The 21,420-nt window shown below is 40.6% G+C and overlaps 1 protein-coding gene across 2 annotated transcripts in view; it reads right to left on the bottom strand.

Moving 5' to 3' along the window:
* The window catches only part of LOC6044513 (mucin-5AC), a 135,334-nt gene that overhangs the window by 44,394 nt on the left and 69,520 nt on the right, over positions 1-21,420 (bottom strand). For both annotated transcript variants that reach the window (XM_038262191.1, XM_038262192.1), the window contains exon 2: positions 19,677-19,945. In XM_038262191.1, the coding sequence (XP_038118119.1) occupies positions 19,677-19,945 (269 nt within the window). The remainder of the gene's footprint in view (positions 1-19,676; positions 19,946-21,420) is intronic.

The following is a 21,420-nucleotide window of genomic DNA, read 5'->3' as shown; positions in this document are numbered from 1 at the left end:
AGCGTTAGTAGCGTTATGTTTCATCAAAAGGTGGTGCAGATCACCGTGAAGGCCAGGACGGTTACGTCTGCCATTGTACTTCGCCAAGAGATTGAAAAGGTCCCTGTGCAGACCATGCGGCAAACCTCCAATATTGGGATGAATCAAACTGTGCTGAGCGTGACTAGCGTTATGTTTGTTGAAAAGGTTGTGTAAATCACCATGTAGACCGGGATGAGTTCCACCATCTATGTGCTTTCCCAACAAATTGAGCAGATCTCTATGTAGACCATGACCTCCTATGTTATGTAAAGTATGTTGAGCGTTACTAGCGTTATTTATCACAAGATGAGCGTGCAGATCTCCATGAATTTCATGGTGAGTTCCACCAACGTTGTGCTTCGCCAGCAGGTTGAGCAGTCCTCTATGTAAACCGTGATGTAAGTCTCCAGCATTGTGCTTCGCAAGAAGAAGCGAAAGATCGTTTGGTAAGCCATAATTCGCGTTGCTAGCGTTATGTTTGGTATAGAGAGCGTGAAGATCTCCATGGAGTCCTTGATGGGTTCTAACATCATTATGCTTTGTCAGCAGGTTCATCAGCTGCGTATGAAGATCATGCTGCGAATCACCAACATCGTGCTTCACAAGAAGTGCCGACAGTTCATTAGTCAAGCCATCATGAGCGTTACTAGCGTTATGTTTGATAAGAAGGGCGTGTAGATCTCCATGGAGCCCTTGATGACTTCCACCGGCGTTGTGTTTCGTCAAAAGGTTCAACAGCTCAGAATTCAGTCCAGAATGGGAACCGCCAAAACGATGCTTTACTAGCATTCGTGATAGTTCGTGGCGTAGGCCGTGCGCGACGTTAGTCTCGTTATGTTTGGCGAGAAGAACATGCAGTTCTCCATAAAGACCATGATCACTACCATTATGTTTCGTCAGCAAATTGATCAGCTCCGTTTGCAAGCCTCCAACCTGGGGCTTCCCAAGAAGCACCGAGAGTTCGTGCGTCAAGCCATCGTGAGCGTTACTAGAGTTATGTTTAGCAAGAAGGTTGTGAAGATGCCCGTGTAGTCCTCCATTGTGCTTTGCCAGCAAATTGAACAAGCCACCGTGTAATCCAGCTCCCCTGTGTCTGTTCAAGATCCTCGAAACATTCTGATGCAAATCCCGGTTAGGTTTGACAAGCAGATTGAAGAGACCACGATGAAGCTCACGGTGAGGTTCACTTCCGTTGTGCTTCACCAGTAGATTGAAGAGATCCCGCTGGGTTACACTACCGTTGTGTTTCCTCAGCAAGTTGATCAATTCGTCGTGAACAATTCCTAAGGGATGCTCGGTCAGTAGTCTTGAGATATCCAGATGAAGTCCGTGAAGCCCGGTTGGTTTAACGAGCAGATGGAACAGATCCTGGTGTAGAACGTGATCGCTGCCATTGTGCTTCACAAGTAGGTTGAAGAGATCCCGATTGAACTCATGTGGAGATTCGCTGCCGTTATGCTTCCTCAATAGGACCAACAGTTCGTCGTGCAGGATTCCTCCGTGATGCTTGGACAGGAGATTAAAGATATCCTGTTGGAATACTTGGTGTCCGCTGGGTCTTATCAGAAGATTGAAGAGATCTACATGTAGATCATGAGGGATGCTGCTACCGTTGCTTTTGATTAAAAGTTGTAGGAGATCTCGATGTAGGTCACGGTTGGTATCACTACCGTTATGCTTGACAAGCAAAATGAATATCTCATCATGAATACCGTGGTTGACCTCGCTACTGTTGTGTTTTACAAGTAAATCCTGAAGATCTTGATGAAGATCATGGTGAAGATCTGTGCCGCTGTATTTTACCAGTAGCTCTAGAAGTTCCTGGTGACATACGGTATCACTGCCATTGAGTTTAACGAGCAGGTTGAACAAATCCTGATGCAGGTCATGGTGAACATGGTTACCGTTATGCTCAAGCAGAATCTCAATCAGATCCAGGTGAAGCCCATGATCGCTACTGTTGTCCCCATTCAATAAGTCATGAAGATCCGGATTCAACCCGTGATGCTTGGAAAGAAAACCATGACCCATGTTGTGCTTCACCAGCAGACTCTGCAACTCTCTATGCAATCCATGACCCGCTCCACCGCTGTGCTTGCTCAGCAACCCAAACAGATCCCTGTGCAGACCGTGACCTCCGTGCGCAGCCAGGTACTTGATCACATCCGGATGCAACCCATGGTCGTGCTTCGAGCCCACCTTGTTCAGCAGCCCGTTCAGAATGCGGAAGCAGTTGCTGCAGGTGATCTTCTTCGTGGCCAGCGGGAACGGGAAGCGGGTCGTCGGACAGCCACAGGGCGGTGGCTCGGGACACGAATGCGGCGGTAGAGTGGCACAGCTGTGGCACGAGGTAATGCAGTTGCAGGGTGCACTTGTGGGACACATTGGTGTGGTGGTTGTGGTCGTGACAGATGTCGGAACTGTCGTCGATTCGGATGAAACCGTTGTTGATTCTGTGATTGTGGTCGTAGCTTCGAATGGGATTGTGGTTGATTCGGTTGTTGTCGATACTTCAGAGGCTGTCGTCGATTCTACCACAGTTGTTAGATCTGATATAACTGTTGTTGATTCGGAGGTTGTAGTCACTTCAGGAGTCGTTAGTTCAGTTGTAGTCGTAGCATCTACAGTGACTGCAGTCGTTTCACCTGTTGTCGTACCCTCTGAGGTTGATGATTCCGGTGTTGTTGAACCCTCTACAGTTACCACCGTTGACTCAGTAGAGGTTGTATCTTCTGAAGAAACAGTTGTTGTTGTTGTGCCCTCTACAGTTACCACCGTCGATTCAGTAGTGGTCGTACCTTCTGAAGAAACCGTTGTTGTTGAATCCGTTGATGTTGTACCCTCTGTAGTGACCATCGTTGACTCGGTAGTGGTTGCAGCGTCTGATGTTGTTGATTCTGACGAAGTCGTAACTTCTCCAACAACTGTTGTCAGCTCTGCAGATGTCGTTACTTCCGGCGTTACCGGCGTAGATTCCGTCGACACTTCTCCCGTTGTTGTCGTCGCTTCTGTGCTTGTAGTTGTAACTTCTGCAGTGAGAAGCGAAGATTCAGATGTGGTCGTACTATCAACTGAAGCTGTCGTCGATACGGTTGTAGTCGTACCTTCCGGTGTCGTTAGTTGCCCAGCAGTCGTCACTTCAACGGTGACTGTTGTTGCTTCCGACGAGGTTGTTGATATGGGTGTAGTTGTGGTCGTCACTCCTGGCCTTAATCTCTCTGACGTCGTACGTTCCGAAGAGGCTGTTGTTGATTCAGCTGCGGTAGATGTTGTAAACTCGCCCGTAGTTGTCGAAGCCTGCGTAGAAGAGTTCTCGACGGTTGTTGAGGTACCCTCGGAGGTGCTCGTAGTTTGTTCCGCGGTATTTGTTATGAACTCGGAGGAAGTCGTACTTCTCGGAGGTTCTGGCGTTGTTGTGGTGCCATCAGTTGTGACTATGGTAGAACCTGGCGTAGTTGTAGATTCCCCGGTTGTCGTACTAGTCTCCTCGTGCGTACAGAAGTGCTCCTCAGTGGTGTCGGTGGTGTCATACTCGTAACTTAAGCCACCTTTTCTTGAATCGTGACTCCCCTTAAAAGTACGCTTGGAACTATGACCTTCCGTACAAGCGGTCATCACAGTCGTCGGAGTGGTTTCCGTTGTAGTCGTGGTGAGTCCAGTGGTAGTTCCATTACATGTTTCATTCTCGGGACAATCCATAGTTACAGTTGTCACAAAGGTTTCCGTTGTAGTTGATGCAACCTCTGTAGATCCAGAGCAAGTTACATTCTCGGGACAGTCCATAGTTTCAGTTGTCACAAAGGTTTCCGTTGTTGATGATGCAATCTCTGTAGATCCAGTGCATGTTACATTCTCGGGACAGTCCATAGTTTCAGTTGTCACAATGGTTTCTGTTGTAGTTGATGCAACCTCTGTAGATCCAGAGCAAGTTACATTCTCGGGACAGTCCATAGTTTCAGTAGTTGCTACGGTTTCCGTTGTAGATGATGGTGTTTCAGTAGATCCAGTGCAAGTTTCATTGACTGGACAATCCATAGTTTCCGTTGTCGACGTGACATCTCCAGTAACTTCCGTAGTTACCGGAGTAGTCGGCGTTGTTTCCACTGACGTCGACTCTACTGTGACTGTTGTGCTATCAGGGCAGGGACAGGTCGTACCGGCACCCGTTGAAGTTGTTGGCGTGGATTCCGTCGAGGTGATCTCTGCCGTAACTGTGGTAGTCCTCGGCGATGTCTTCATCGTGCACGCATCTCCGTAAAAGCGGATGGTACAGTCACAGCTTTTGAACTTCTTCTTACACACGCTGCACTGGTTGGGCTTCTCAGTTTGTGAACACTTGTCGGCATGTTTCGTATAGTAACGTTCTTTAGACACCTTGTCACTGTCTTCATCTTCATATCTATAAGCTTTGACAGCATGTCTTATCTCATCGTTTTTCCCCTTATGTCTCACTTTTGCCAAATAATCAGACTCATCATCAAATAGTCTTTCAATTTTGTAATCCTCGTAGCTCTCCTCTTGGTACATCGTTGGTACCTTGAACGCGATCGTCACTTTGCCATCCCGATCAACCTTGATATCGTCGTCCACTTGATGCTCACCACTGCCTCGATACACTTTGACACGATGCTTCTTCGTCACCTTACTAAACCGATTCTTCGAGTATCCCCCCTCATCCTGGATCGCCTTGTCCAAGTACTTGTTCAGGTTCTTCCGGAAGTATTCCTTCAGTCCATCGTAGTTGATCTTCTCCCTGTCCTTCCGATCGTGCACAAAGTGCTGCATCAACTGTTCCCACTCGTCCTTCGGCACTTCCGTCACTTCTTCCTCCCCATGCAACACACCTCCATCCGGACACCGTTCAACGCTGTCCGTCAACGCGTACTTCCGATCGTCCAAATAGTCCCGCTTCCGGCCCCTCTTGGACTTTTTCTTCCTCTTGCCCGAAACTCCATGCTCCTTGCCGTTACAGTTCTTCTCGCAGGATCCACCGTCGTTCACAAAGTGCACCATCATCCGGGACCAGGTGTCCGACTCTTCCGACACCATGCCCACCCGCAGATCCTGCTCCTCCTCCGCCAGACCCGCCCCGGAGCTGGTGATGGCCGCGGCGGCCACCAACCAGCAGAGAAGAACGTTCATCTTTCGACTGTCGCCGGCATCCAAGAATCGCTACCTGCCAAGTTAGGGTTCGTCGCGTAAACTCGTGGCGCTTTTCCGGGGAATGCTTTTATAAAGCTGAAGTTTGGCGGTTGTTTTGGGATACCGCGACGTCCGGAACGTGGATCCATTCTCGGAGGCACGCGTCGTCAGTTTACGGCTCCGGGCACAAATGTTTTGGGGGGGCAAACGACAACAACGGTGGGCCCTGTTTGGGCGCTAACATTTACGTTTTATCACGCAGTTATGAAATTGTAGACGCCAGTTATGAGAAGAGGCATGGAAGCTTCAAAGGTGTTACAGAAGTGGTTGTTACAGGAGGAAAGTGACTTTATTTCCTGCGTGTCCTGCGTTAGATCATGAGTCTTAAACAAGGTAAGTTACGCTGTAAAAGTGAAGGTCAGACTTAGTCTTGAACATCTAGTGGCATGATCAACTTGTGGCGTTACGTAACGCCATGATCATTTGTTCACGGGCCGTCCAACAATTGAAAACAAAAACGATAACAATAATCCCCATAAAGTGATTGTAATTAGCAGAAGTCGTAACCCTCGATCAACGCGCTCGACCGATGAACTTGGAATCGATACCAATTGCTGAACCAGTTGGGGGTGCACCGAACTCTCTTGGCGCCCATTTACAGCAACAACAATCCACCGGGTTCAATCAGCATTAGGAGGTCATTTTGAATCGTAACTCATTTGTTGATCCAAAGCTAAATTTATTACATAGCAGCGCTTGAGGCCTGACTTAATCTACGACTCATTTAAACGTTCAATCCAAACGGAAAATGTCATTTTTTTATATTCTGAAACCTTTAAATTTGCTATTTGAACCATTATAATTATGAACGAAATACCTAACAAAATCAAATTATCGAATTTCAATACCATCATTGTTTTCATTTGGTACTCATGATGCAAATTGTAAACATTCATGTATTTGAATAATATTTTTGATCTCATAGCAAATTTGAACAAGTATGAATGTTGTTGATTTCCATTCAAATATGGCTTCAGGTGTCCATTTTGTAAATTATTAAAATTTGAACGTTTTAAAAAAATGAATTTATTGTAAATTTTGAATTGTGTTGAAATCCATCCAAATTTTTTTTTTTCAACACCCATATTTAGACTTTGAGTGTTTTCAAATAGAAGTGTACTGTTTGTCGACCAAACTACTATTTTTAAAAATGTATTTTTTTAAATACAGTGAAACCTCTTTTTACGCGGTGGCGTTACGCTTGTTATTTTGTCGATTTATCAAAAACCATACAATATTTTTAAAAGCTTCAAGAAGCGTTTTGTAGATCTGAACAAACCCTACAATTTGCATTTAAAAGATTGCAAAAATGTTGCGCCGTTCTCGAGAAATCGACAAATTAGAAAAACGTAACGCATCGCGTAAAAAGAGGGCTTTCCGTATGTTATATGGGTAATTCTCCGCCAACTCACATAGCAGTTGCCCCGACCCCTCTTCGATTTGCGTGAAACTTTGTTCTAAGGGGTAACTTTTGTCCCTGATCACGAATCCGAGGTCCGTTTTTTGATATCTCGTGACGGAGGGGCTACACGACCCCTTCCATTTTTGAACATGCGAAAAAAGAGGTGTTTTTCAATAATTTGCAGCCTGAAACGGTGATGAGATAGAAATTTGGTGTCAAAGGGACTTTTATGTAAAATTAGACGCCCGATTTGATGGCGTACTCAGAATTCCGAAAAAAAGTATTTTTCATCGAAAAAAACACTAAAAAGGTTTTTAAAATTCTCCCATTTTCCGTTACTCGACTGGAAAAATTTTTGGAACATTTCATTTTATGGGAAATTTAATGTACTTTTCGAATCTACATTGACCCGGTTTTTTTCTAACTTTGTAGGGTTATTTTTAAAAGTGTTACAATGTTCTACAAAGTTTTTTCGTTTTTTCGGAATTCTGCGTACGCCATCAAATCGGGCGTCTAATTGTACATAAAAGACCCTTTGACACCAAATTTCTATCTCATCACCGTTTCAGGCTGCAAATTATTGAAAAACACCTCTTTTTTCGCATGTTCAAAAATGGAAGGGTCGTACCGCCCCTCCGTCACGAGATACCAAAAAACGGACCTCGGATTCGTGATAGGGGACAAAAGTTACCCCTTAGGACAAAGTTTCACGCAAATCGAAGAGGGGTCGGGGCATCTTTTCCCGATTTCGTGTGAATTGGTAGAGAATTACCCATATGTAAAAAAAATCACAAAATTCAATTTTTCAATAAACCACATTAATTAACATTCAACTTTTTGACCAGAGTTTTTGCCAATTTCAAAATTAGAAGTTCAAAAAATATTATGTTATGGTATAAAAGATAAATTTTCTAGAATTTCGCTCTTTTTCCTGATTCTGCTCATCAGTTTTTTTTTTGTTCATCAAATGCTTAATATAATTTTGCGGGATAGTCAAACAAAATAGGAATGTGAAAAATTCCAAAAAAATATCAAAATAGTTTAATTTCCAAAATAAGTATTTTTTTTCAATGATTGCTTGATGTTTTACTATTTAACAAAAAAAAATAAGTTTTAAAAAAAATGCAAAGTTGAGAAAGAGAATTTTGAAAATCATGTTTAGAAACAAAATCTAATTCAAAAATGATTTTGAACATTTTACGATAACTTTCACCCTTTTACTGGCATTTTAAGGCAAAATTTAAAAAAAATGATCATTCTTCACAGTTGAAAATACTTTATGAATAAAAAGTACCGCTGCAAAAAAAAATATTCTTGATAGGCTGAGAAAACTTCCTATACCTTTAATTTTTGCCTTTATTGATCGAGTTTTGTTGCTGAGAAAAAGTTTTGAGTTTACATTTGGTAAAAAATAAGTTTTACACAGTGCCATCTAATTAGCCCTAATCCGCAATCTGAATTGAATATTTCAGCATTTCAGAAAATATTCATTCCATTATAATGATGCATTTTGCTTCCTATGATCTTATCTTATTTTGGCTATTTGATTATATTTTTATTTTGTTATTGGTTTTTATTTATTTTCTAGAAAAAAGTTGGATTAAACGTATTAAAATGGCTGTATCTCGAGAACTACATCAGCAAACCTTCTGAAACTTGGCCCAGAGAAACTTGACAGTCATAAGAACCAAAATCTATCATTAACTTAAAAAGCATTTTTTTTTATTGCAGCAATTGTAAAGATTTTATAGATTTTCTTACAAAAAGTCGGAAATGACATTTTAAAATGGCTGAATCTCGAACTGCATCTGCCAATGTTTTCATTTTTGCCCAGAGGTGCGCTAAGGTGTGAGAAATCGCTAAGGTGTAAGGCAAGAAAAATCTTGCCCAGCATTTTAAAGTGTCAAAAATAAGTGATTTAGCCCTTTCAAAAAGTTATTAGTGACTCTAAAAACATATTTTTATTTTTTATTGCAAGCATAATTATTATTTTTTCGCCAACCATATTTCGAAAATGTCCGTATTAAGTTTTCAAAAAGAGCCAAATCGTAGATGTAATCAAACAGTCTATCTCACTTGCTCTAGTGACAGTTCACGTTGAGTAAGAAAGGGATAGGATGCTTGTTTACATCTGAGGTTTCACCCTATTGAAAAGTTAATTAACCCAAAACTTAACATTCAAAGAATATAATTTAAAAAAATAATACGGAAATTGATCAGAAAACTACATTTCACTACTACAGATGTACTGCCCATGTTCGCATAAATGTCTCATATGCAAAAACAGCAAGCTGAGAAAAACGCATTTGAAGTTTGTCCCATACATAAGGCTACGTGTTAAGTTTTCGCGAAAAAAAATGGATTTCGTCTTTATTTCTAGAACAAAGTTCTGGATGTTATAGGCTCTTTTGAAAGAGCACACAATTTTGAACCAAACTGAATCAATAACTCGAAATCGTCGAAAATGCATATGGGACATTTATGCGATCAGGGGCAGTGTAGTTTTGTGATTTTTTTCCTTTAATACTATACAAATGTGTGTACCTATGTGAAAACATAAAATATTAGTTTTTTTTTTCGAAAAACTTAGTTTTTTCATAAAAGAAACAAAAACTTGTTAATTCCATCGAAATCTATGTTAAATTTCCTATCACTTTATATCCATATCAATGAGTATTCTTCGAAAATTCGTAATTTAGGGAATATTTTAAGTATTTAAAATATAACATGTTTTAGAACCGAAATCTTTCAAAAATATCTGATCATCTGATACTCACATTGCAAAAACGTAGTTTTGCGAAATAATTAGAATTTCAAAAAAATGCTTTTAGTATCAAAAGTTTTCAATTCAAAATTATTTGCAAAAAAAAAACATTTAAAAAATCATTTGTAATTTTTTTTCCAATGAAAAAAGTGGGGGATTCTATTCTTAATTCTAGAACATAATTGAGTTTTTTTAACAAACATTTTAGCTCAAGTATATTTTTAGGTTATAAACATTTTAACCTGTTAATTGTTCTTCTTACAAAAATTATCTGACTTCTAATGAAATTCTACAAAACAATTATCATTTAAATTAAATTCATTGCAAATTTCAGGTTTTCAGTATTTTTTCATTGCACATTTCAGGTTTTCAGTATTTTTTAAAGATTTTCTGGAAACTGTCTTGAATACTAGTCTATGCAATCATTGTCCAAAGCACTGATGCGCCATAATCAATCACTAGCGCAGCGGCTCCGCTCAGTTTCCTCGTGCCGCTTTTCCAAACATGGAAGTCTGCTGGGCCTCATCATTTTGCATAAAAAAGAATCATACAACAATAAAAAAAAAAGCTCAGGGCCAAATAGAGCATAACCAAGCGCAACAATCCGTCATTACCGCCGCCTGAATGATGAAGCCCTCGGAAGGATCGAATTTCGTTGCATCACCCTGATTTTCACCCAGTTTTCACATTCGATTTTCTCGATTTTCCCCATCGCGCAACGATGTTGTTCACGGCAATTATCCGTACAAGAGTTTCACCGCTTGTTTTCAAGTTCTTGGTACTTTTTTAAAGCGACAACACTGCTGTAGACTGACACCTTCTTCACCTCCGCGAGCCCACGATTATTCGAGACCCAAGTGCTCGCAAGCAATTAGACCTGGGCGCTACATTTACGACTTACAAAGTGTGTGTAGGTTGCAGCTGTGACGACGAGTTGAATGGTCAGTTCAAGATCTTTGGCGCTCTTTGAGGGCTTGCTGGACGGACGTGGACACTTGAGATTCTGGGTTTCTGGGCTACATGATAGCTTAGCGGTGGCTCAAGTGTTGAATAACCTTTAAAAGCACTAATTTTGCGTAATTTTGTGGCATTTTTGAGGCAGTTGAATTTCGTTTGATATTGCTACACCTAAAATGTCCTATGTTTTTAATGTTATCTGATTTAATTCCAGTAGCAACCCAAACATAACCTCACTCAAGAAGGAGGGAGCTCAACTCAGCTAATGATCATCAATTTTCGCCTAATCACGCCTCCTCCAAACACGAACCATGACGCAATACCGCACGTTAGATCTTCTCCAAAGCTGTTTACTCACGATTCTCGCCCCCCAGTACTGAGAAGGGTGCCTCGCTAATCCGACATAACGTTATCGTGTGTAGAGAGGCGATATTCTACGTGAGTGAGTCAGCGAGTCTTTATCCCACCGTCGGAATCTCGCCAAACGCGCAAACGAAAGTGAAATCTTCCCTTGTTTACGTTTGGTGTTGCTGAACTGTGCTGATTCTTGGTCCGAAGCTGTGTTAGTGCCGTTTAAAAGCAGCATTCAAAGCATTAAGAACGTTGCTAATTAGTGTTCTAAGCCGGTCGAAGCACTTTATGACACACTTAATCGGCCATTAGCAGGCAGCGTTTAGTGTCTCGAGCGCGCGATGGGAATCGCAAATGTAAACAAACAAACAAAAAATTAAAATACAATTGCACGAGCGCGTTATCGCGCTTTGCGATCGTTCTGAAGTGCACTTTGGCATAACCTCACTTTTGGCTGAGCCGGGTTTGTGAGCGACTGTTGGGCTACTCCCACGAAACAAAAAATAAAAGATCTTCAAAAACGCTTCAACAGAGTCGAAACTCATCATCCCAGATTGAGCAACTTATGCAAATTGAGAATGGCTTCCGAAAACTCTCATTTTAAGAAAAGAGCAGTTCAGTTGCTTTTTTCTCGACCTCAAAAGAGGACTAAAACTTGCAACTCATCCATTTTGACAGATGAGAGTGGCTTATTTTGATGATCATATGAGTTTCTAAGCCCAAATCATGCATAGTACTTTGAAAAGATACGATAATACAGTCGACTCTCTAGCAGTCAATTATCTCGATATCACACGGACACAAATTCTTTAAGCTAATCCAGTAGCTCTAAGTTGTCAAATTCAAAAAAAATTGAAGGATTTCCAAAGCCGTCAATTTAACCCGATATTGAACAATAATGTTGTTGATTTTGAAAACATTTACAGCGAAATAAAACAAATTGTTGACGATTTTGAAAACATAGAGTTACCGGATTAGCTTACAGGATTTCTTACCTCAAAATATTGCTCCATCTGTCAATTAAATTTTTATCAGTATAGCAAGCTTTGATTTTTCGTTTTATAATTTGATAACTCCCGCTCTCGACGTTCCCTTCAATATCGACAACGAGAGAGTCCAATGTATAAGTAAATTTTTGGATTGGGTTCTTTGGTAAAGTTAAAGGTTGTGATCTTAGTCCATAGAGGTTTCGACGTGCGCATGTATTGCGTGTACGTACACGAAAAAGATTGAGGTTAAATTTTGTCCGGCCAGCAAAATCAAATGGTGCGCTAGTGTGTGTACGCGAAACGTCATAAAGCTCTATATAAAAAGTTTTTTTTTTATGTACAATTTTCGTGAACGTGGTCTGTGAATAACCCCAAAGGGCTCATTCATGAACCACGTGACCTTAAGAGAAAGAGGTGGGTTTTTTGGAAAAAAACAGCGGTTTATATAAAAAGTCCAATTATGTATGCACGAAAACAGCATGAAAAAAAACAAAAGTGCTCGGATCGGGCTCAAAATTTTTCTGGGTGTTCCCTGGGCGAAATAATTAGACCCGTATTTTTTTGTTTGGCCATTAGGGTGACCTACGCCGTGTTAGGGTGGTCTGAAAACTGGCAATTTTCGCCGATTTTCGCAAAAACCACTTTTTCTAACTCCTCGTCATTCCAACCGATTTCAATTGTCTTATACGCAAATGAAAGGTGATAAGTTGGCCTATCAAAGAAAAATTATAAGAAGATTCAAAAATCTAGCCTAACACATGAAAAGGGCGTATGAAACATTAAAATGCCGTTTTGACGGTGTCCAAAGAGCCTATGCCTGAAAATATTTTTATCGGATTTCGGATCGGATCGGATTATCGGAACTTATGGTAATATTTTTATCAGGTTCAATTTTTGGTTGATATAAAATAAAAATAAAATATATATAAGGCAATCGGCGATTTTTTTGCATAAAAATGATACACGTAATAATTTAATTAGAAACAATATCTTGCATTCTCAGGGCAAGAATGTTAAAGCTGCCATGAATAGATAAAATTACAACAATATCACATTACAAACTCAAATCTATTGTGATCTTATTGAAAACGTATTAAGACGTTGGTTTTTGGCAAGCAGAAATGTTGAAAAAAATCATGTTGCCAAAAACGGGAACTGTATACAATTTAATAAGATAAATGTTTAAAGCCTATCTAACCTTAAAAAGAATAAAACAAAAGTGTGTTTAAAGCTCTACATGCTTATAATAAGAAAAATAATGTGATAAAATGCATTTCCAAGATGAAATCTAGAGTATTTTTTGAAAAGGTTCTGTAACCATATGAAACACATTAAAAAAAAACTCTAGAAATATTTTCTCTGAATTTCTGCTTTGAATTTCGCCAAAAACTATTTTTTTATTATTACGTCGCTTGTGTGCTATCTTGTGACACGTCTGCTGTAAAAAAGTTAGGACGTGTCACAAGATAGTACACAAGCGACGATTTTTTTTATAATACGCTCATTTTAATTAACGCATTTTAAAGGAATTTTACTCAGATTTTTTCAAAACTGAACACAGAAATGAATTTTTGACTATGATCATTTATGGGTTTGTATTAAACAATTCCGGGTGATTTTCACTCTGAATTCAAGTAAAAATCAACCAAACACGCGTTGAATTCACCAATGGGAGAAAGTCAAAAATCTGAGTGAAAATTACTCAGAAATTAGTTATTTGAAATAAACGTATAGAGTAGTAACCTTTTTGACAGCTGAGAGTGTTTTTGTGTTGATGTGTTTATAATGAACGAAAACTGTCAAATATTTTAAATTCATAACCGACCGGGTTGACATCGGGTTTTGTATGAGCCAATCCCAACGCCAGACCCAATGTTGCCCCTGATGACGGTACTAGAAAACAACTATTTTTGGGAAATCGAGAAAAGGGTTTGCTTGCTAACTTTAATTTATTTGCCACTTTTCACACGGAACTCACCTTTACTATCAAACCAAACGTTTGGAAGTATGTGTGAGCTCTGTGTTAAGAGGGTGTCAAACTAAAAAGTGGCTCCGTTCGTTTGACAAACCATCGAGTTTTAGGAGAAAATCTTATATGTTTGACAGGTTAAGGGTTTAAATTAACGTCTTTCACTATTTAAACAACATATTTTGCTAAACTTTTGACAAAATCTGTTTGGTCACTTCCCATTAAGGGGTTGCATACATGTAAATCGGCAAAAATGTCAAAGGTTGGTTTGAGCACAAACTTAAACATTTTTTAAATCTGTTTCCAGGATATTAAAATATACATTTGCAACTTTCATCAAAATAAATTTGAAGACATTTGGTTGTATCATTGCCGAGATACAGCTATATGAAGTAAGCATTTTCAAAAAACGGGTGCCTAGATACCTCAACACTGCCTTGACCAAATCGGCTCAAAATTTGGAAAAGACTCATTAAACCGGTCCCGTGTGCATGACGACGGCCGATTTTCAAAAAGTTTATTTTTAAAAAAGTGTTTTTCATATTAAAAATCGTCAGTTTTTGTTTTTTGTATTTTTTTAATGCAAAATGTCAAAATCGGGCTTCGTCATGCACACGGAATATGTCTTGCAAGTCTTCACCCCAAATTTCAGCCAATTTTGTCTATCCCATCTCGAGATTTCGTGGCACCTATAAATCAACTCGGTGTTCAGAGGAAAACGCTCGCAAATTTTGACAGTTCGCTTTGCGTATGGCAAAATTTTCAGCTTAAATCGTCTCTTACTCAGTTTAATCATGAAACATCTTCATGAAACTTTCAGGAGTGATTGAAAATCATCTTTGAAGTTGATTTAATAAATTTTCCGTAATATGATTTTTTTTTATTTTCTACATGTATGTAACCCCTTAAGCTATTTTTAAATTGATTTCAGTTGAAAACGCTTTTAAAAAGCAGTGGTTGTGCGTCAAAGCGATGATTAGCCAACATTAGGTACCCAATGTTATACATGCCTTCCCCCTCCCCTATGTCATAAATAAAATAGGTATTTTGTTTTTTTCCTACGTGATTTTTTTCAGCATTTAGTTCAAGGATTCGTTTTGCTCTTCATCCACTGGAAAGCAGTCAATTTTTTTATTGTTGTTAAAACAAGCAATTCTTCTACAAGATATTCTTTCCAACAAAAAAACGGCATCCAACCCGGCATCAGAACCTAACTGTGCATTGACCGAAGGCAACCCCTCACACATACATGATTTCACCACCACTTGTTATTGTTTACAATCCCCGGGCGCGGGGTAGGTCGTTTGTGAAAAGTATGCCCCCCTCGAGGTCACCGCCAACATCTACAACCGACTCATCAGCAGGTCATTCAGCTAGAACAGACGCTTTGGGGTTATCGTCTTCGCGAACTTTTACGATAGCCGGACGAACCCATCGCTAACCTCGTTCGTTTTCTGGCCGTTGACTTCTTCAGAAGCTTGTACATTAGACGTGTATGTTGGAGTGCATTCTTCCTCTTGAGAATGGCTGCACCTCTTCGAGAACTCCTCACGCGGCCTTTGTCCAACTTGAATACCTTGCCCGATGGCTCAGATCATCAAACAACGATTCATTACTTTATCATAGAGCGGGAATCTAGACAAAAAAAAGCATTGGGAGTTGTGAATCTTGAAATTTACAGAATAAGCTTAATTGGTTAAACAAAGTAAAAGGTCTAGGATCCGCCCTAAGCAAGTCATACGATCATCACCAACGAAAAAAATGTGGTTAGATCTACAGAATCGAACCCAACAACTTCGCCGGCCATCTTCAACTCCACTCTATAAGAACCACCGCCCGGGCCGGCTCCAATCGCCTAAAGACACCCGTGAAGCTACCGGAAAAGTGGCTGGTTAGTTGTTTTGACGGCGGCACGGTCAGAAGGCAGATGACCTTAGCCGCTTCTTCGCGGCAGGTTGTTCAACAACACCTCATTATGGCTTGGCCGAGCCCGGCAATCGCGGGCATTTCGAAAGGTGACGGTGGTCGCCGCCGAACCGTTTGCGTGTGCGTCTCGTGAGAATTGAGTTGTTTGCCCTCTTTTTATGAGGCGATTTTTTGGTGAACTTTACGCGCTTTTTTGCACGGGTTGTTTCCGTTGCATGTTCGAGACAAGTGCGCGGTTCCGAGTTTCATCAAATTATGCAGAGTTGGTTGGCATTTGGCGTCACGAGATGGCCTTGGCGAGATCGATCAGCGCGCGGAGATTATCTCGGAGTTGACCTTTTAACTACTTTGAGTCGTTTGTCGATAAGTTCGAGGTTTGTGGAAAGTACCTCCCAAAACTTGGAAGAACAAAGCGGGAATTGTTACCACACAGAAGAAGATTGATGAGCCTCCACTTCGTAACGCTCAAAAGCTTATCAAATTGAGTAATTTATTCCATTATCAAGCTTAAGTGCCCTCGGCAGAACGCAGCTAATCGTCCGTGGTAAAATTAATTTCTTCGTCGAATTGCTGCTAAAAGCAAAACAAAGCCATGCAAAACTAGACACGTGAGGTGAAGAATGCTGATTGCCGCCGCCGAGGTTCTTGATTGGGCACTATTCATGGTATCGCTTCTTTGCGAAGATCTTCTGAAGCTGTGTATCCATAGCTGCATAATTCGCACAATAAAACATCTTCCAGCAGCTCGCGGTAATGATGGTGATGATGAGCGCACGGAAAATAATGCATTACTGCAGCCGTGAATAATGAGCATGAAAGCTGGAATGTTCACGGAGTTCATGAAAAAAATGAATACGCGCAAGCGTTACGCTTTGTATTTCGTCGATTTCTCTAAAACTGTATACTATTTTGGCAATCTGTTTAAAGCAATGTGTTAATTGTGTACCAACCTACAAATTGGTTAAAAGAAATCTACGAAACACAACGCGTAACGCCTGTGTGTTTTTAATTTTTTTTCTGTGTTGGCGCGTGTTCTCCGTGTTAAGATGCATGTAAATTTGCGCTGCGCTGAAGATGTTGAAGTGTTCATCCGCGTAAAGCTCCGCTCAGCTGTTGAAATGCAATAAATCAAGCGAAGAGGTTAGGTTTTGGACGAAAATATTCGCGCGATCCGCAGGGAGTCGAGATAGACAACCTTGCGCCGCAGGTGATGAATGCAGGATCAGCTGGGCTGATGATTAGCTGGAAGTTTGAGAGGAGTTTGGACAATGGGTAATTCTCTACCAACTCACACGAAATCGGGAAAAGTTGCCCCGACCCCTCTTCGATTTGCGTGAAACTTTGTCCTGGGTAACTTTGTCCCTGATCACGAATCCGAGGTCCGTTTTTGATATCTCGTGACGGAGGGCGGTACGACCCTTCCATTTTGAACATGCAAAAATTTGCAGCCTGAAACGGTGATGAGATAGAAATCTGGTGTCAAAGGGACTTTTATGTAAAATTAGACGCCCGATTTGATGGCGTACTCAGAATTCCGAAAAACGTATTTTCATCGAAAAAACACTAAAAGTTTTAAAATTCTCCCATTTTCCGTTACTCGACTGTAAAAATTTGGAACATGTCATTTTATGGGAAATTTAATGTACTTTTATCTACATTGTCCCAGAAGGGTCATTTTTTCATTTAGAACAAAATTTTTCATTTTAAAATTTCGTGTTTTTTCTAACTTTGCAGGGTTATTTTTTAGAGTGTAACAATGTTCTACAAAGTTGTAGAGCAGACAATTACAAAAATTTTGATATATAGACATAAGGGGTTTGCTTATAAACATCACAAGTTATCGCGATTTTACGAAAAAAAGTTTTGAAAAAGTTACTTTTTGCGTTTCTCTTTGTTTCGTCGTCCGTGTCTGTCGCGAGTGACCATGAACGGCCATGATCGATGACGACCAACTTTTTCAAAACTTTTTTTCGTAAAATCGCGATAACTCGTGATGTTTATAAGCAAACCCCTTATGTCTATATATCAAAATTTTTGTAATTGTCTGCTCTACAACTTTGTAGAACATTGTTACACTCTAAAAATAACCCTGCAAAGTTAGAAAAACACGAAATTTTAAAATGAAAAATTTTGTTCTAAATGAAAAATGACCCTTCTGGGACAATGTGATTCGAAAAGTACATTAAATTTCCCATAAAATGACATGTTCCAAAATTTTTACAGTCGAGTAACGGAAAATGGGAGAATTTTAAAACTTTTAGTGTTTTTTCGATGAAAAATACATTTTTCGGAATTCTGAGTACGCCATCAAATTGGGCGTCTAATTTTACATAAAAATCCTTTGACACCAGATTTCTATCTCATCACCGTTTCAGGCTGCAAATTTTTGAAAACACCTCTTTTTCGCATGTTCAAAAATGGAAGGGTCGTACCGCCCTCCGTCACGAGATATCAAAAACGGACCTCGGATTCGTGATCAGGGACAAAAGTTACCCCTTAGGACAAAGTTTCACGCAAATCGAAGAGGGGTCGGGGCAACTGCTGTGTGAGTTGGCGGAGAATTACCCCAATGGCAAACCGTACTTTGTTGGAAGCCGTTGAGATTGTATCTCGGAAAGCCATGCCGTGACGGGAGGCAGCTTCTGAAGGATTAGAACGGTTTGAGAAGAAATTATTTTCTTTTGCTGTTATTTTGTGTTATTTTGATGAAATCAATAAAATACAAAGCGTAACGCCTCCGCGTTACATTAAGAAACGAAATGGTTTGTATTTCACAATTTGGCAACACTGCTGAATGACAAAAAGCTATCTAATCAATCTTTATTCATAAATTCGCAAAATAGCTCGCAAGTTGACTCTATTGACCCCGTTCCGTTTGCTTGGAAACCTCCAAACCAGACCAATTAAAACTAACACGACCTCAAACCGTCAACCCGTCCAGATTGTCTCGAAAATCGTTCAATTCATCCATTTCGGCCAACAATAGTGTCACAAAACTACATTTTCGCAGCTCCACTTGCCGAATCAACAAGATCTGACACCGAAACATTTAACACCAATTCGCGAGAGAATAACAACAAAAAGTGTAACGTAATGGTCGATTATATTTGCGCACGCTGATAACTGTAACTCTGGAGTTCGTAACGCTTTTCCTTTCGCTGCCTCACGGCAGCAGTTTTTCCAACTTCCAACCACTTTCGATTTTGTTGGCAACCCGGCTTTTGCTTAATTATACCGATTCCGGTTTTGTTCCCGCTTTTCTGCTCTCCGGCACACACACCGGTTTGATTGCCATAATTGAGATTGAAAGTGGTTATTATTGGATGCTTGCCGTAGGAGGTGAAATGGACTACTTGGGCCTAAAATTTGAATGTTTGACGTTTCGGCCCACTTGGGAGCATCTTCAGGGTCAACCGCGGAAATATCACCAAAAATTAATCAAATTTCGAAAGAAAACATAACCTAAAAGTCTCAAGGGGTCCAGTTCACCCCGCAGCACCACAAATCACCCAGTAGAGACAGCGTAATAGTGGAAACTTAAGGCCGTCGGCGAAGAATTGCTAACGTACAGCAAGTGTTATAATTTTTATCTCCCTTCCCTCTTAATCACAATCCACTCCACCGCTGAAAACCCGTTTCAGTGGGCCGTGCAAACTCCACCAACAAGAGAGTGACAGGTGCCTCTCTAGTTTATCGACGATAAAAAAAAAAATCTGTGGCAAGGTCATTCGAAGTTGTTGTTTACCTCTCTCACACACACCCTTATCGTCAAGTAGTTCATCTTGCCAAGTTGTTGTGTGTTTGGGGTGAACTTGTCCGCACGGTTTCCAGCGAGATAATCAAATTTAATTAGGAAACACAACTTTTGAGGTTATGTTTTCATCACACGCTCGATGAGCTCAAACGATAACGCACAAATTCATTCCAAAATGCCGTTGACCTGCGTTGCCGCTTGTTAAACCAACTCAAACTAACCTAACCTACAAATCTACTAAAAAAGAAAAAGTCACACGCTTAATCTAACCTCACAGAAGCTGTTCAAAATCGCACACAAACGCAATCAAGTGTCAAAAAAAACATGTCGTCTGCACTTACCGTGTAGGTGAACTGGAAGTACGACGGCGTTACGCCACTCCGCGAGGACAGCGGTCCGTCGTCGTTGGCCGTCTCTACCTGACTGGCTCCGGTCTGGCCCCGGCCGGGCCGTCCGCCACCATTCGCGGCACTACTGCCGACGAAAAGGGTCTGCTCCTGGTACGAGTCGGGCGGCTGGTTCCGCTGGATGGACGAGGGAAAAAACCCGTTCCGGGGGTTCTCGTACGATGGCACGAAGCGGCCCTGGTTCTGGGCGAAGTAGAAGTTGTCTGGAAGAAAAAAATGGAAGGGTAAAGGGCTGTTAGAGATGGTTGTTCCAAAGCAGTATAGGGCAGTTGACGGCAGTCTGTGAATTCAATTTAAATCATTTGCCGTCAGTCAACGGCAATCGAAAGCAGTTGAATACAGTTTAAGGCAGTAACAATCAGCCAAAAGCAGTACAGATCAGTAAAATTCAGTTTAGAAGGCAGTTAACGACAGTAAGTGAATTCCATTTGAATCATTTGCCGACAGTAACGGCAGGCAGAAATCTAAGGCAGTAAAATTCGGTCAAAAACAGTACAGAGCAGTAAAACTAAGTAGAAGGCAGTCGAAGTGTGACGCAGTCAAATAATTTAACTGAAGCCAGTCAAATTCTGCCAACTTCGTCGAAGACAGTTGACTTCGAAAGCAGTTGAAGTCAATTAACGGCAGTTGAAAGTAGTTGAAGGCAGTTGCAGGGACTCAAAATCAGTGAAAAACTGCCTACAGTCAAAGCCAGTTGAAGACAGTCTAAGCTAGTTGAAGACAGCCAAAGACAGCCGAGAGCCGTAGAAGCAGTTGAATCAGTGATAAATTTCGATTTCGGTCATATTCGGTCAAAAGAAGACAATAAAAGCAAGTAAATGTCAGTTGAAGGCAGCCGCATGCAGTTAAAGGCAATTGAAGCCAATTGAACCAATGAAAATTTAGAATTCGGTAAAATTCTGCCAAAGCTAGACAAAAGCATTAAAAAGCAGTTAACGTCAGTCAACGGCAGTACAAAGTACTTGAAGGCAATCAAAGTCAGTCGAAGGCAGTTGACGTCAGACGCAGTCAGTTGAGTCAGATTAAATCAGTCAAAGTTACATAAGTTCAATTTAAAGCAGTTGAAGGCAGTCAAAAGCAGTGGAAGACAGTGAAATGAAAAAGAAAACGGTCAAATTCTTTCAATGTTTCTTGAAGGCGATCAAAAGCAGTTGAAGTCAGACGCAGTCATGTAAAGTCAGATGAAACCGACGATTGTCAAAAAGGTCAAACACTACCTAGGCTAGTTGAAGACAGCTTATGGAAGTTGAAAGCTGTTAAAGCTAGTCAGAGGCAGTCAATTGCAATCGGAAGCAGTTGAATTGTTCAAAGTAGGTCAAATATTTCAGAATTTTGTTAAAGTCAGTCAACGGCTGTGGAGAGTACTTAAAAACAGTTAAACTAAGCTGAAGACAGTTGAATTCAGACAAAGTAAGTCAAATCAGATGAAATCAGTCAGTAGAAGATATTCGAAGGCAGTCAGGACAAGCAAAGGTAATCGAAGTCAGAGTCAAAGTTGGAGTCAATTTAAGAAAGTTAAAATTGAAGATTAGCAAAAGCAGTTGAATCCTGCCAAATTTAGTCGAAGGCAATCAAACTTAGTTGAAGATTTCCTAAGAAATCAAAGGCGGTTGAAGTTAGTCGAAGATAGTCAAAATCAATGAAAGGCAGTCATAAGTGTTCGAATTAGGTTAAATTC

This window comes from Culex quinquefasciatus, chromosome 3, assembly GCF_015732765.1.
Source record: "Culex quinquefasciatus strain JHB chromosome 3, VPISU_Cqui_1.0_pri_paternal, whole genome shotgun sequence".
Classification (NCBI taxonomy): Eukaryota; Metazoa; Arthropoda; class Insecta; order Diptera; family Culicidae; genus Culex; species Culex quinquefasciatus.
Note: the sequence above shows the minus strand (reverse complement) of the source record. Positions and strands in the feature narration are given on the sequence as shown.